General features: G+C 31.8%; 2 protein-coding genes across 3 annotated transcripts; one reads left to right on the forward strand and one right to left on the reverse strand.

Annotated features, from left to right (window-relative positions):
- Positions 1 to 9,879: 9,879 nt before the first annotated feature.
- LOC121129901 (uncharacterized) lies at positions 9,880 to 16,941 on the forward strand. Of its 2 annotated transcripts, XM_040725609.2 has the most exons (7): positions 9,880 to 10,224; positions 10,311 to 10,719; positions 11,226 to 11,593; positions 12,294 to 12,373; positions 14,765 to 14,965; positions 15,093 to 15,478; positions 15,563 to 16,941. In XM_040725609.2, exons 1-7 carry the CDS (start codon positions 10,069 to 10,071, stop codon positions 16,504 to 16,506), a joined length of 2,544 nt encoding a protein of 847 aa, XP_040581543.1. In that variant the 5' UTR covers positions 9,880 to 10,068; the 3' UTR covers positions 16,507 to 16,941. The 2 variants fall into 2 exon arrangements, with proteins under 2 accessions (XP_040581543.1, XP_040581544.1); XM_040725610.2 differs by lacking the exon at positions 14,765 to 14,965 and having other exon boundaries at positions 9,891 to 10,224.
- LOC121129903 (arylalkylamine N-acetyltransferase 1) lies at positions 11,584 to 14,312 on the reverse strand. Its single transcript, XM_040725612.2, has 7 exons — positions 14,154 to 14,312; positions 13,868 to 13,922; positions 13,755 to 13,818; positions 13,497 to 13,682; positions 13,138 to 13,220; positions 12,992 to 13,085; positions 11,584 to 12,524 (listed from the first exon to the last, which is right to left on the reverse strand). Exons 1-7 carry the CDS (start codon positions 14,228 to 14,230, stop codon positions 12,370 to 12,372), a joined length of 714 nt encoding a protein of 237 aa, XP_040581546.1. The 5' UTR covers positions 14,231 to 14,312; the 3' UTR covers positions 11,584 to 12,369.
- Positions 16,942 to 17,018: the final 77 nt, after the last annotated feature.

The raw sequence follows: 17,018 nt of genomic DNA on the forward strand, positions 1-17,018 counted from the left end.
AAATAAACCAATAATGATGACAGTTTTGGTCAATAATTATAAATTATTTTCTGGAAACAATCACAAAAATAGTATGATCTTCAAATTTATATTTTTTTAACCTCAGCATAGCTCTTAGAAATAAAAGTCCAAGCATTGATTACCCACCTTCACTATAAAATTCAACAACATCCGTACCAATTTCAGCAAAGTAATTTGCAAGTCATATAAAATAGAGTCACGTGACTACGGGTAGATTTGTTAATGCAAATTTGTAATATTTTATAAAACGATCAAAAATCTTATGAAAAAAAGTAACATTATGTTGTCAAAAGTTTTTGTCAAATTTGAAAATATACATTTAGCACTAAAAATGTGAAAAACTTAACCTTTTTTAAGCAATAAACAAAAATATGAGCTATTTTCACAAACTATTATTTTCTATGAACAAGTAGTGATATTCAGACTACTTAAAAAAAAGATGAAATTCGAGTATTAAATAACAGTGCTTATATAGGCACTTATTAGTGTTATAAAATTATTTTAATTATTGCAAATGCTGAAAATTATTTTCCTCCCTTAGTAGAAGTAAAAAATAAAAGTGACAATAAAATTAATGAAACTGATATAACAAATTTTAAAATAATTAAATTTGATTTACTACATATATCTCAAATTTCTTTAGTCTATATTGAAATATTGGTCACTACAGAAGTGCTGGAAGAATTAAAGTGTAGTAAATGGTTTCCAATATCTTCAATACAGTGTAAACATACTGTTCATCAAATGGAATGATAAATTGTCGTGAAACCATTCGGAAGTATACAAACAGGGGACTCCGCAGGGTGGGGCTGATGGGGCTGTAGCCCCCCCCCCCCGCAAAAAAAAAAAAATCAAGGAATTTTTGGAAAAATATGTGACATGAAAGAAAAATAAATTTTTAAAGACTTATTTTTTATAAAAAAAAGGTGTTTCGATCAAATTATGCCGTGGAGCAACAATTTAATTTTTTTTTGAAAAATTCTAGATACGAAAAAAAATAAATCATCCATACATAAATTTTGATTTAATTAGTTATGAAATGATCTTTTATTATATAGCTACTTTTGATTTAAGGTCATTCCAATAGGTCTATAAAGTGGGTCCATTTGTATCAATTAATGATAGTTTTAAATTTCTTTAAATTTAAATACAACTATATTTGGTGTATATTAACATCAAAAAAACATTCACATTTTGCTTTAATAATATAGGAGATAATACCACAACAAATCCCGGGGTATTACCCCAAGTTTGCTTTATTTTGTATCTAATTATATATGTTTTAATTTTATCAAAATATAAATTAATTTCAATCACTCAACCTTCATTAAATATATAATTAGTAAGGGTTTAGACTTCAATGGATCGCCTGGTAATCAATAGAAGAAAGCCGATTACATATGTGGTGCGTCAAGATAAAAACGATATCAAACAAAAATCAAAAAAAGAGAAAAACTTAATTAATTTTTCTTTTTATATATACATATAGGTAAATATTTCATTGACATCTTTGAATCAGTTATAGGCTTTGTATTCAAATTACTTGTGTAAGTTAACATACTAAAGAATTTGAACTATAGTTTAGAACCTTTATTTTCTTTAAGAAACTTAAAATACGCCCGATATGGTCTTTCAAACAAAATCTGCCAATTTCTCATTCCTTTATTATGAAGCTTGGTATCTTTAGATGCAATTTGCGGTACCTATTGTATAAGAATACAAATGTAATCCACGCTAAATTAAAAAGAAGTTATTGTATCTTGCTTTTGTGATGACGGGTCACATATGTGAAAATTCTAGAAGTCGAACATTTTGACTTGAATCCAACACTGCATATATTTACTATTATGTTGAACATATAATATATTGTACCTAAATGATTTTCTTTCCTTTTGTTTGTTTAGCTTAATATTTTTTTTTAGGGTGTTATGTATTTTAAATTAGGATGGAATTATTATTATTAAGCTAGTGTAGGAATAAGATTTGACTTTTGAGGATAGTTAATCAATACATTAGACAAATATATAGTCAATTTAGTTTCCTATATCCTTTTTTTCAAATTTGAATTATCAAGTGTTACATGACTCATCATCATGCTGCTTTCCTATCTTTACAGTGGTTAGGCAGTTAAAGGCAAGAGTCGTTCCTTAACTAGGGAGATCTGCCACCTTCCAAGTGTGTCTGGCGGACATTGTATCTTGACTTACAAACTTGTAAATACCCCAGACGTCCTTTTTTTCCTCGGATTCCAAAAATGCTTCGTCACAAAAATATTATTAATACTTTTTTTTGCCTTGTCGCATCTTTGGGTTTTAGGGTCTTTCACATAGCTTACCAGTTACATTGAGCACCTTGGTGCTTCCACTTCGTCCGCTATTTTCCGCAACAGCGAATTAGATTTGTAGTCATGCCTGAACGTGAATGTAAGTTCACAGAAAAACTAATGTTTTCGTTTTGGCCATGATGCTTTGAAAACTGAGTCCATTACATGCAGAACAAGCACGTGCGTGTCAGGAGTAAATAAAAGTGGCAGCGATTTGGAAGCTAGCGTACACTCTGAAAAACACAAAACTGCAGCAAGAAGAGAGAGCTCGTCGAATACTTTTTTTTACTAAACTGCCACTTCTGTTATGGCTGCAGAAGCTACCCTCGATTTTCACAAAATAAAGAATCACAAGAGCTACAGATCAAGTGACTGCATATCTAATTTGCTAAGAAAAAAGTTCCCAGATTTTATGACAGCTTAAAAAATCTCAAGTGCTTGCACCAAGACCGAAGTCATTGTTAATTCCTTGATAGCCCCACATTGTGTCGATAGTTACTCTGAAAGTATTCGAAGAAATCCCTTTGTTTCATTTCATTTTTGACATTTGTATGCATTCGCATGGTCATAGTGTGAATGCTATACACTCCACCAACAAACAAAAAACTGCAAAGAAGTGTCCTATTTTTTACAAACTCAAATATGGTAACCCTAATGTATCCTACATACATACAGGATAGGGCAGCAAAACGTAGACTGTTAACTCATGTTTATTTTTTCATTACAATCATAAGGTTTAGTGATTATTTTTTGATATTCTGTTTCCGCTGTCCTTTTTACATTTAAACAAACTATACAAATAATTTAGTCATTTCATTATTATGTGCAAGCAACAAGCAAAAAGGCAGTGCATCTCAGACTTAGATGCTGAAGTTGATGTGATGGCGACTACAGATATTGTTAAATGTTCTAAGAACATAATTTTTAAGTCGCCCAAGATGAAATAATAAAGAAAATACCTCTCCAGGATATTAAGAAGTGAAGGGCATAATTTAAAGAGCGATATGAAGTTATTGTTAAGTTTGGAGATGGATATAAAGAAGGATCCCATTAAGTCGATGAATCGCCTTGCCAACGACTTCTCTGTGGCTCTTAGAACCATCAGGAAGGCTATAAGTCACAACTTGGAATTATTTTCTTTCATTAGGGCCCCGACACCTTGTGACTGAGGGTATGAAAGCCAGGAGGCTCGAGAGGTACAAGAAAATCATCACATGGATCAAAGCAAATAGGTCAATTGTGAAAACTTTCTCGGACAAGGAGATTTTCACAGTTAATCAATTCCACAACCACTGGAAAGACCGCTGGCTTGTGGAAACAAAAGAAGATGTCCAAAGATTTTACCACACCAAATATCCGGTCCAAAAAATGGTCCTCAGTGAAGTGGCCTTTGATGGAAAGAAGATCCCTCTGTTCTTTTTCATGGCTGGACAGAAAATCGACCACGAGGCCTACTAAAGTTGCTTAGATACACCATCTTGCGAAGGCTGAAGACCAACTATCTGGAGAGTAACTACGTCTGGAGTCAGGACGGCTCCCTCTCACACGTCCGCCAAGTGCAAAAAGTAATCCGCAGATAACATGGATCGATTCTAATTCAAATAAATATGGTCCCCTTCCTCACTTGATTTGACCCCACTGGAATTTTCTATATTGGGCACTTTAGAGAGAGAAACGAAGAGGACCTCACGCCCAAATGTGGACTAACTGAAGTCCTTCATAGTGGCTGTATGAGACAACTTGTGAGAAGAGTTTGTCATCAACTCCTTATGACCTTCAAGCAACGTATAAAGGCTGTGATTGATTATGAAGGTCGCCATATTGAGTGAAAAAAAGTTTTGCAAAATCCTTGTCAACATGTTTTGTAAACTTTCATTTTTTGCCTATTATAGAAAGTATAAAATTATTGATGTATTTCTAAATTCATCTCTCGGGTACACGTTTTGCCACCCTACCTACTATAGGAATGGACATTTTGCAAAGCCGGAGGAGTAGAAACCTTGTTAATATCAGTTGTCTGTTATATTATTTTTGGGGAGAAAATGTAGTATTGCTAAATAGTGATATCCTAACTCCTAGCGTTTCGGAACTTTAATCATGGTTAGCCTCCTCTAGCAGCACCGGAATGCATTTGCAAGTGGAAGGTAGGACAGCAAATTATAAGATGGTGATGTTATATTCCCGGAACCTTACAATTTGATCATATAAATATTACACTTCGTCTAAAAAAAAGAAGATGAGCCTAGCCCCTATGGTTCTTGCCCCCTCGGTTTACTGACTATGAGTTGTTCTCTCTATAACGTTTTATTATAAAAAAAAGCCATAGTCGAATCAAACAAAACAAAATGGAAATTATTATTCAAATACAATAAAATAAATAATAAAAAATCAAGCAGCAGGCGAGGGAAATAAACATTGCATTCCACTCTGTATCTAGCAAGGATTCCTGGTGCTTCCCTGAGCATCAAAGAAACGACTTAAATTCTCAAAATATACCCCTAACGCAATTTGAAGTTTTTTTCAAGAAATTGGACTGATAAACTAATTTCTCAGGTTGTAAAATGTACAGGTGAAGTACTGAGCCAAAATGCAGTTTAAACTCTACCAGCACGGCATTTATAAGCACTAACAACCCCTTCTAATGTATTAGAATAAGAACCCGTCAATGGGTTGTTGGCTGCTGGTTCCTGAGGAAAGTTGAACTCTTCCACTGCCGCTTCCCTGAGCATCAAAGAACACTTCTAGTGTCCAAAATACACCCCGTCACATTAAATATATAGATATATGTTGATTTAGATCAATAATGAATAAGTCAAATACTTTTTACACATAACTTGTACATGTGAAGTGCTAAAAAGTGCTATTTTAAAGCCACCATGGTCTTGAAGGCCAAAAAAAATGGTCACAATAATCGTTTCTGGAGCCTCAAGAACCTACATGAAAAATATTAGCAAAATCCATCCATTGGTTTGGCTGTGATTGAAGGACAAACATACACACAGACATTCACATTAAATATGTATATAGATATATGTTGATTTAGATCAAAAATGAATAAGTCAAATACTTATGGACATAAAATGTAGTAAATTCAGTTGTTAACATTTTTGCCAGTTTAGCTTAATTTTGACTGGATCTAGTCCGATTTTTAACATGCCTACCCGAAACAATTATCATTTAGCCGATAGCCAGAAAATTTGGCAGATCTTTGTAATACTTTAGGTGATTTGTATCCGATTTCTAGTTATATCCGAAATATGCATAAATAACAAATTATGGGTTTGATTTTGAATGTGTAAATACTATGTACATTGATTACTTTAAAATGGAAAGTTTCAATGTTTTATCTAATAGCCAACCCAGGACCTATCAACTTTACCAGCTAACCCATGTGCAGCATAACGTTTTCAAATGTAGATGAGGGGGGTGAAGTAATAAGGCAACTTTTAAGAAGAGAAACCCAAATTGTATATCACTTGTAAATAGTATGTGGTACGAGATTAGATCAAAGTCAAGGCCTTGAACTAGATGTAAAAAAATATTCACCCCATTTTTGCCTTCGGTTTTTAAAATTAGTATATTTTGAGCCTTTTTTAGAAGTAAATATAGCTGATTTTCCTTAAACCCACCTCGTAACACTAGTTGTCAGTATACGCCTGAAGTAAAACAACATTAGTGCAAGACATGTTCGGGGAAAAATGCGAATGTATAAAGCATTTTTGCTGACGTAATAAATTGCAAAATAAGTGAATAAAAAAGACTTAATATCTGCATTGAGTACTACTTGTAAATCATTTTATTTCTTGGCCTCATTTTGACATCCAATTTGACTTAATATTAAGAAAAAAAGGGTTTCAATGCAAATGAGATATACACTGATATTTGAATTAAATGAAAATAATATATACTAAAAATGTCTGAATTTGTTTTTTTTGTTTTTTTTAATTAGGAAGAACAGAGTAGAATAATTAGAGAAAAAATATCTGATTACTTCCATTATAATATTTATTTAGATTTTTTATCTATAATATCAAACAAGGCACATAAAAAATTTATTTAAGGATGTAAATAACATTTAATATATTTTAGGGTCAGATATAATGAAAATAGGTAATAGATCTTGTTCCACCAGCCCTGAGGGTCCAACCCCAGCACTAGACCTTCTACCAGGATGATGCCCCAAGGATTGCAAGAAATCCACACATCCAGAAAGCCGAAGCATGGATGAGAGGGAGATTTGAGTGGTATTGGATTACTACATGTGGTCCATTCTTGAGATCAGAGCTTGTGTGACCCTAACAAGAATTTGGACGGCCTGAAGGCCAAACTGGTGGCTGCCTGGGACTCCATCCCCGTCGACATAGCACTTCCAGTGTGCAAATCCTTTACAGAGACTTCGGGCTGTGGTCAAGGCTAAGGGCGGCCATTTCGATTGAAAGTTATCCCACATGTTTTTGAAACTTCTGTGAACCTATGTCTATAATTATATGCAAATTATGTAATTAGTTATATCATTAATACTTCTGTTAAACATTTAACAGAACATTCCGCGCACCCTGAATATAGCCAATCGTAGTGATGTACTTGATTAATGAGGAGTATTTTATGTGTAGATTTGTCCTCGTTCTGAAATGGCATAATTGAGGTAAAAAATTTAAGAACCACTGCATTTTAATAAATATATATATTTAACCCTTAAACCCTATAGGTATCGTATTTTATGTATGAATTTTTGATTGGAGCAGTTTCACAATTTTTTGTACAATTACAAATATATAGTGAATGGAACGAAAAATAAACACTTCTTAATGATGAAAGTATTTCAATGTTGCAATCGTATTACGTAATCGAATAAGTATAAAACCGTGAGTTTTCAAAAAATTACAAATCTAATTTTAGAGATGATACAGGAAAAAGAGCATTCATTTTTTTACAAGAACAATCAGCCAGTTACTTTAAATAACCCGAAATTCTCAATTTCTGACCAACTACAAATTTGTTACAAAAATATTAGCAAGGAGTCTAATTTTGTCAAAGTCAAATAAAATTGACTAAATAATTTTTTTTAAGATTTAATAATAAAACATTAATAAATTTTGATTCCTATTTATTATCTTGGTTTTATTTAAAAACATTTTTTTTTTTTTTTTTGGTCTTTCATCATTTAAATTGACTTATTTTTAGTATAAAACTGGACATTTTATGAATTTATAAAAAAGTTCACGGACGCTCCCGACAAAATGTAAAAAGAGATATTGTCTGAGCAAAAGAGAACGGTTGGTCCCTGTAGCTTAGAGTCATGTTCCTAAACTTAAAATTTAAGTTTTTAACAATCTTTTTTTGCTTAAGAGAATTTGCCTCATAAATTGCCCTATTAATAGTCATGAAATTCGTGTGTATTTTGGGCATGTTAAAAAAAGCAAAAATCAACAAGGTAACCCATTTACGATTTGAAGAATGTTTTGGAAGAGAACAGCTTAGCTGTCATGACGTTTAATTAGATCAGTTACAATTAGCTGTGATAAGGGAGGAGGGAAGAAGGAAATAAACAAAGACATTGGCAAGAATCCCCCCGATGTCGATTCTCAATTCTACACTGAGTGCAACAAGGACTTACAATGATAACACTCCAAAAATCCTCAAGGTTTACTCTCTGCTTTTTATGAGCACATATGCATATTTTTTCAGGTTTTTAATACAATGGAAGGTAGTAGGAAAAAAGTTCACTACTTAGAAGTAAATTATTATGGCAACAGCTGAGGAAAAGACAATTCATTCTTCAGATTAACAATTCCAAAAAAGTGGTCCATCTACAAAATACATACAATTTAGATCCCTACCTATTAACTATAATATGTATAAGAAAGTCATTTGACAATAAATTTGACAGCTTCTTAGCAAACATTCAACTAACGTTGAGGTAGTTACTTGTTATATATTTTTATCAATTCAATGTAATAAATCTCCTATAATTGAGAACATTATATATATGATTAGTACAAGTTCAAATTGTATAAACAAATTATACAAGTGGCGATTTCTTTGTTTTAAAATGCATTATATAATTACAACATTGCGTTCTAACTAATAATTGATACTATCATTTCATTTTGACTTATTAAAATTACATGATTATTATGTATTTATGAGTAATATAACTTTGGGCACTTTAACTTTATAATGTGACACAGAATACTTAGTATTCAAATATTGCATTATCAGAATCTAAAAGATTATAAATCCTTCATTTAAAAATATTCATCTCATTTTTTAGTTCAACTTGCATCCTATGGACATTTGATTACTTAATTTTATAAAGTTTATGCAATATACAATGCATTTAGTAACATATAGTTATATATTAAACGTCTTGGTTTAAGTATTTGTAGTGTATCAACATAAAAACAATCTTGAACAAAAATCAAGAAAAAGAAAACAACCCAATTTATCTTTAATTATCAGTCAGCCCAATATGCCATAAGTATATTTAATTCAATTATAGGTTTTTTATTCAAATTTGTGGGACAAATTGAGATACCCTAGAATTTTAGCTATCCTTTAGGACCTTTAATTGATTAACAGGGGCGTTGGCAGCTTGGTTTTTGGTTAAATTACAATGTTTAGGAAAAAAAGTGAAGTACACTCAAAAAAGTTAAATTAAAAAAAAATCATAAAAAATAAAATTTTTGGAAAAAAAAAAATTCAAAAATTAAATTTCAAATAAATAATATTAAATTTTTCGGAGAGAAATTTCAAAAATCCATAGTTAGTCACAAAAAATTCAAAAATGTAGAGCTGTTCAGAAAAAACTAAAAATTTTGAAAAAAAAAATTATAAAATTAAATTTCAAGCATAAAATTTTTTTGAAAAAAAAATTCAAATAGTAAAGTTTTCAAAGAAAAATTTCAAAAATCTATAGCTATTTACAAAAAAAATTAATCAAATTTTAAATATAAAATTATAAAAAAAAAAATTCAAATATTAATTTTTCTAGTAAAAATAAAAAATTCCTGGATTGGGGGGCTACAGTCCTCTTCCTGGGGACACCCCTAATTTGATGTACTTATATTGGGCCCCATATGCTCATTTTTAAATCAAATTAATTAATTTATCAATCATTCTTTTATTGTGACTTTTCATTTTGACTACTTTAAATGCCACTTGGATTCAGTTCCAATGGGTTTATAATAATAATTGGTTTTCAGATCATTTGTATGAGAATACAAATGTAATCCACACTCCATTTTGAGAAAAATCATTCTTGTCATCTTACTTTTGTATTGAGGAATAACAGGCCACATATTTACATATTTAATATCATAATTATAATACAAATGTACAGAGTTCTTATTAAGTTAATGCAATATGATGCATTTTGATAGTTGAATTATTGATTCATCCATAAAAGATAACATGAATTATTACATAACTACAATAATAGAATCATAAATAAAGTACATAGTATACATTACATATTTTTATGTTTAGCATAAAATGAATGTACTGTATTGGCCGACTTGGGTGAAGAATTTTTCCCTTTTCATTTGTGTAGGGGAAGAGGGCGCGTCCTTTCCTTTACATAAACACTACAAAAAAAATAGTCACATGTTTTACTTTTACAATTTGTACAAAAAGAAGAGCGTATTGTATTGTATTTGTAACACGAAACTCTAGGCCCAACCAACATCATCCATGGGAGGTTTGTGAATGAGTGTAATGAAAGAATGTCGGATGAACCCGTAAAAAGGGCTCGAACTCTGGCCCTGACTCCAGTGTGTAGGCTGTGTGCCTCCTCTTCGGAAGAGCTGATCCAGATCTTCAGTAATGAAGGGATTCAGAAGGGACTCCCCGAGAAAGTGGCTCGTTGTTTGCCTATTTTGGTAAAGTCTGGAGAGAGGAGCGAGAAGCATCTCATTCCTCAACCCCTTTCACTTGTTTATAATTACTCTTTGGTTTTTGTGAATAGATATCCGAAAACGATGACCTTCCCACCACGATTTGTCCGCCTTGCTCACAAAAATTAGAGTCTGTTCGCTCTTTCTTCGAGTCCTGCTTCAACTCGAACCAAAGCTTGGTGATTCGCCTACGAAAAGAAAATGGAGTGACGGAAGTGACGGACTTGGAGACACAAGTCAACTTGTACGTTAGGCACTTCACTAATGGGCCCATTGCCTCCCCAATTAAGTTGGAGCCTTCTTCCTACTGTGATGTAGACCTGAGTGTCCCCGAGGAGGAGCAGTTCGATGAAGAACTCGGAGAAGAAGAAGAAGAGGACTTGGAGGAGGATTTCGAAGAGGCGGACGAAGAAGATGAGTACGAACCAGATGAAGAGATGGAAGAGCAGGCATTACGGGAAAACAAGGACATGGATGGAGGTTAGAAAAAGAGCCCACACATATCCAGGAATTTGTTGCGTTGTTTAGTTTGGTTTGAGATATTTCACATTCCTTATTTACGATCTCAATCCAAGTCCATACTCTCAATATCTGCTTAACAACGTGCTTATTCAATTTTTGTATATTAGTTTTCTTGATGTTCCTTATTTTCTTCTTTTGTAACACTAATTTGAATCATCCCTTTTAGTTAAGTGAAATCTTTTTTTATTGTAATATTTAGCTCATGCTTTATTTTACGGGGATGCATCTACACAAGAATCTTATTGATCATCCTAGAATGATCCTATGTAGCACATTTGTTTCAAACGAATATTATTATTCTTTTGCGATTGGCTTCTTTTTTTAGTTTGACTACTTGAAACGTACTGTTATTTTGGGCGAAAAAAGGTCATTACATTCACATTAATATAGTGCTTTGTATGGATTGCGAAGTGACGGGATGTTGAAAGACATTATTTGATTATTTGAACTTGATTTTCTTTCAGAATTCAAAATGCCAGATTCTACTCGTATCCGAAGCAAACGGACTAGAGGACGGCCAAGAAAACCCTCAGTGTCTTACGATCCATATTTTGATGATTTTGATATTGACTATAATGCTCCTAGTCCTTCCAATGAATTGTCTCCTAAACCCAGTGCTTCAACAACTAATAGCTCACTTTCAAACAACAATGGCTCGAAGGAAAAGGTGGCTAAACGAGGAAGAAAACCACTTGTATCTCTTTCATTAAAGACTTGTGCCGAATGTGGAGAAGAGTTTCAGGATCACGCTTCTAATTTAAATCATTGGAAAGAAAAACATCCAGACAAAGAAACGTTTTATAAATGTACTCATAAAGGATGTGATTTTGAGGTATGGCTCTGTTATATTTCTTGCGCTTAGAAGGGAATCATTCAAAATTATTTATTACATACGTTAATTATCATTTATAACTCATATTATTGTTTTTATTTTCAGAGTGTAATTTGATAATTTCGTTTAGATAGAATAGTTATAGTATCTATGGATTTAGAATTTGCTTAATTATTTTATAATTTATCTTTTCTTTCTTGGAAACGTATCTGAATCCTAAAGGATATATATTCTTAATTAGTTTTTTCAAAAAATACTTGCCATTTAATATCGTTTTTGATTCTATTTTATATATGTATTTCACATACCAACATATTCATTAGTGTTTGGATTCCTGTGTTATTCTAATTTTGAGTTTCTATGAGCATTTAGATAAATGAAAATTATTGAATTTTTCTATCAAACAATTTTTTTTTGACATTTGACGTTATTTTAGGATTTTAATTACTTTCTCTAAAAATATTAATAAATTTAAGATAAAAAATGTTTGCAAGTTAGACGTAAATATTTTTGATATAAATTCATCAAAACATATGATTTTATGTATTACAGAAGAGGAAGTTTGGGACTCAATGCTTATTTAGTCCTTTGAGTAATTTTAGATTAAATGCTATTAGATAAATAAATAATATAGACAATTTTTTGTAAACTTGAAAGAATATGTGCTAAATATTTCTTCTCTTTTTTTTGTGTGTTCTAGTCGAAACAAACGGATGAAGTAAACAAACATCGCTTTCGGCATAAGGATAGGACGAAATTGGCCGCGCGAAATTTATCTACGTGAGTATTTTTTTGACCATCAGGGAAAATTTTTCATGTGGTACTCCTTTAAAAATAGGATCTCTATTGTTACCCTGAGTATAATCTTCATAGTTGAATTCCGACAATACGATAAATCCTTCATGAAGAAGAGCTCTTCTTGAATGATTGGCTAGAATAAGAGAAATAAAAAAAAGTTTATTAATTCGTTTTGAAATTCATAGGTGTAAAACAAGTTGTTTGAAATACATTTTTGAATAAGGATGTCTTGAGCAAATTATTAAATTTATATATATATTTGCGTATTTGTACATATATACCAATAGACAATTTTCCTTAGATAATCAATATTTTTTGATGTGCAAAAAGTATTAATTAATTTTCCACTTTTTGAATTGATTGATCTGTAAAACCCACACAATTCATGTCAAATTTGTTTTACTTTACCATTAATTGGCGACTTTAAATTGATTACTAATGTAGAAATATATTTTTCTTAATTGATGCTCTTCTCCCCCTAACGATTATGTAATTAGTTCTCGGAACAGATTGCATGTATTTCACTTTTTTTATTATTTTATTTGTCTTTGTCATCACTCATATAAGACGATAAAAGACAAGGTGTGTAAAAATCCTTACCCGTTGCTTCGACTATGACTGCCTGAAATCCCAGTTTTTTTGCAATTTTGAGTGTTTCTTTAATTATTTCCTTGCAAAGTCCACGTCCTCTTGCCTAAAAATAAGTTATATTCATATTTTTCATAATACATATAAATCCATGTTACCTCTTTAGCAACAGATAAATGACTTATTTCAAAGAAATTTGTTGTTTCAAAAAGCTTGAAAATGTTTCCGTGCTTCTCATCAGCTAAATTAATTGATAAAAGGAATGTATCATTATAATAATATGTAACCTATGCATGCTGTTTTGTAGAATATTTATTGAAGTGCATTCAAAATACTTTGTAAATTCTTCAAGGAACTTTCATTGCTCTGATTTAATTTTAAATGGTCAATTTTTTTTAAAGATAAGGAATATTCTATCATACTTTGTTTCTCCGCTCATAATTTTGTGGGTTGAATAATGTCATGATATAACTAAACAAAAACAAAAATCACATTTTATTAAAAGTAATTATATTACCCTGTACGTATAAGTCATTAAGAGCTTTAATTATTTTCATGAATTTTGTATCATCATATTCAGGATATTTTTCATTAATTGTCAAAGTTCCGTTGATTCCAACAGCAAGGATGCTTTGTGTATGTTTATCAGTTATCATAATGCTCGTTCCTTTTTTCAAAGAGTCCATGATGATCACATCAGTCACTAGAAATGTGGATTTGTTTGTTATATTTTTTTGAAAATGATATTCGAGTTTGAATGTATGTTTAAAAATACCTTTAGGATATGGTTGGAAGTTTAAATGTTGTACCATTGGTTCATCCTTCCAGAAATGAGTATCCTATATATAAATTAGATTTATGTCATTTTCCTATTTTAAATTATATTACCATATAATTTAAAACGGCCTTGAAGTTTGTGGGTGTGATTATGCTGGTCTTATACCTAAAAGTAATCATAATTGTTGTAATTATATCTGGATTTTAAGGTTATTCTATTTCATGTCATATTTTATTCCTGATGTATCAGCAATTTAAAAAAATTAATCTATAATAATTTAGAATTAACTATAAGCTTGATTTTTGCAAGATTACCTCTAATAAATCAATAAACATTACAATGAATTATAGACAAAATAATGGTTCTTTTAATATTGCAATGCGAGTTGTTGCTTACTTTGTGGATGCGATGTTTTCATTTGGAAATGAAAAGGTGTCGGAAGGAGGGAAATATTTGCATGCTAAGTCTTTCATCTCGATGTTACTAACTGCCTCAACTTCTACTATATATTAAATTGAAAAGACAGCATAAACTATTGTGTTCTTTTTAATATATGTCTTGAAAATATTGAGCGCACTCTTATTGTTTTAGTTTTTGCCAAGACAGTCATTAAAGAAATTGAAATTCTTGATTTCTTTAATCGCAAGTGCATTAGCAGGTTTAGTTAACTAATTCATACTCTTAGGTTCTTATAATCAGAGAATTTTTGAGAGTAATGATTGTTTTTAGATATTATTCTAATATTTGTAAAGTATTTACTATATAGCCACATCCAGACTACATGTCCTACTCATTTATTTTGAAATTTTAAGACAGTTTTTAATATTTGTATTGTCAAGAAGGAGAGGTCATATCTTCAAATTTCATCATCATTTTTGCACTTTCAAAAAGGAAAGAAAAAATAATTAAAAATAAAAGTTGCATAATAGGTGTATTGATTGACTTTTTGTCCAGAAATTGACAAGTTATGGTTATTCATGTTTTTTAACTCATATCTATTTTTTCAGATGCACGGTCTGTGGTAAACGCTATCCCCCCAATTATCTTTTAACCAGACACATGTTTATTCATACGGACACTAATAGAAATCAAAACTGTCCTGTCTGTAATAAACTATTTACTAATGATAAGGACTTGTCTGAACATGTCAAAATTCATGGTCCTGAAGACCTCAAATATTCACACTGTTGTCATTATTGCGGAAAGAGGTGGGTTTTGAATTGTTTTTGTTTTGTTTGTTTAAACAAATCCTTTTTTTAATGTTGAGCCTTATTACCCATGAAATATCCTCCAGTTCGTTACATGTTTAATTAGATATATTCATTTATTTAATAGGTTTACACAAAGAGCCAATTTAGATGCACATCTAAGGGTTCATAGTGGTTTCAAACCCTTTTCCTGCGATTTTTGTGGCAAAACCTTCAGTCAAAAGGGTAATATGGAAGAACATCGCCGCACCCATACTGGAGAGAAACCATATGTCTGTGAATTATGTGGTTTTGCCTTTGCTCGTCGTTCTGAGCTTCAACTTCACAACCGTTGTGTTCACACCGGTGAAAGACCTTATCAATGCGCTTATTGTCCAAAAAATTTTCAAAGAAGAGATCTTCTTCGTAAACACGAGCGAATACACACAGATACCCGTCCCTATGCATGCGAATATTGTGCCAAGACTTTTACTCAGCGGGATAAAATGGTCGTTCATACAAGACTTCATACAGGTAAGGATTTAATTAATTACCATCCTTTTAAGAGCAGATAAGGCTTATGTACTTACATTTATTGATTATGTCATATTTACATAGGTGAGCGTCCATATGTTTGTGAAGTATGTGGCAAAGGTTTCTGCGAATCTGGAAATTTGAAAAAGCACCTACGTGTACATGGCAAGGAAGTTCCAAAAATTATGCATCAAAATAATAAGGGAAAACCGCCTCCTATTCACCCATCAGCATTTGTCCCAACTAAAAGTGAACATATTTTCCATCGTCATAACTTTCCATCTGTCAACACATCAAATTCAAATAACAATCACCCAAGCAATAACAACAATGACAATGAGAGTAACAATCAAAACTCAATTAATACTAGCAATAATAGCAATAATCCAACTCCATCAAGCAGTACTCCTGTTACAACAACTCCAACAACCAACAGTAATTTGGCGGTAGAGCCTATGATTGATAATCGGAATAACGAAACCACCCCAACTCCCCATCCGGTCGCTCCAAGCCCAATATTAAACTCTTCCCTTAAGTGTAACCCTTCTTCTGCCACACCTACCACCCCTACTCTACGCATTCCCTCTGCTGCATCTAGTGGAAATGTTCATGCTGCGAGTATAGCTGCTGCAGCTGTTGCTATGTCACAAGATCTAAAACCCTCTGCCATGGACTATGCATTTCCTGCAGTGGCTGCAGCAATGATGCAACAACAACAGCAGCAGCAGCAGCAACAACAACAACAGCAATTACAACAACAAATGCAACAGCAACAAATGCATTTGACTGGAACCCGTACTCCCATTCCTATGGATGATCAGAGTGATACTGCTTCTGAAAGGAGCGTCACCCCGAGTTTCATTCAGTCTCATCACCAGCACCATCAAACGGCTCAGACTCCTGGTATTCCGCATTATGCTATGCATGGGCTCATTCAGCATCTCTCTGATTGGAGTGCAGTGTACGGAGGCCATCATCAACTTTCGGGAAGTGGTCATGGACCTGGTGGGCATCATGGAAATCAATGAATGAATTGTATCTATGTAATCTCTGTGTTCGTATTTGTGTAGAATTTAAAGATAAAAGTTATTCACTCATTTTGGTTATGTACGTCTTAATTTAATTAATTAATAGTAATCAACTCATTATAGGAATAATAATAATAATAATACAGTTTGTTTTATAATTACATATAATCAATAGTTTTCAAAATATTAACTTCCATAATATACGTAATTTGAAGAAACGATTTTTATACACTTATATTTTTCCTTCTGATTATCGGATTAATATTTTTAACAAGTCTTTATTTTTATCTTGGAAACAAAAACAAGATTTATTCTTCTTCTTTCTAAATGTACTACTTTTTCTAGAAAATAAGGAAGACACATGAATCATTATGTATAGCTCTTTAGGGAAATTTATGTCCTATTTTGATAAATATATAGACTTTATGGTTCAAATGAATTAATTTATTACGAAATTAGACCTTTATTAGTAGACTGTAGCTATCTATTCATCAGGACAAATGACATTTGAA

This window comes from Lepeophtheirus salmonis, chromosome 14 (genome assembly GCF_016086655.4).
Source record: "Lepeophtheirus salmonis chromosome 14, UVic_Lsal_1.4, whole genome shotgun sequence".
Taxonomy (NCBI): domain Eukaryota; kingdom Metazoa; phylum Arthropoda; class Copepoda; order Siphonostomatoida; family Caligidae; genus Lepeophtheirus; species Lepeophtheirus salmonis.

Bases quoted from the DNA above. Each gene is read 5' to 3' on its own strand.
- LOC121129901 (XM_040725609.2), top strand. From the start codon at position 10,069: ATGTCGGATGAACCCGTAAAAAGGGCTCGAACTCTGGCCCTGACTCCA. The intron at 10,720-11,225 runs GTTAGAAAAAGA...ATTTTCTTTCAG, and splicing joins AAACAAGGACATGGATGGAG to AATTCAAAATGCCAGATTCT. The intron at 11,594-12,293 runs GTATGGCTCTGT...TGTGTGTTCTAG, and splicing joins ATAAAGGATGTGATTTTGAG to TCGAAACAAACGGATGAAGT.
- LOC121129903 (XM_040725612.2), bottom strand. From the start codon at position 14,230: ATGAAAGACTTAGCATGCAAATATTTCCCTCCTTCCGACACCTTTTCA. The intron at 13,819-13,867 runs GTAATATAATTT...ATTTATATATAG, and splicing joins AGGCCGTTTTAAATTATATG to GATACTCATTTCTGGAAGGA. The intron at 13,221-13,496 runs GTAATATAATTA...CAATTAATTTAG, and splicing joins TAATGACTTATACGTACAGG to CTGATGAGAAGCACGGAAAC.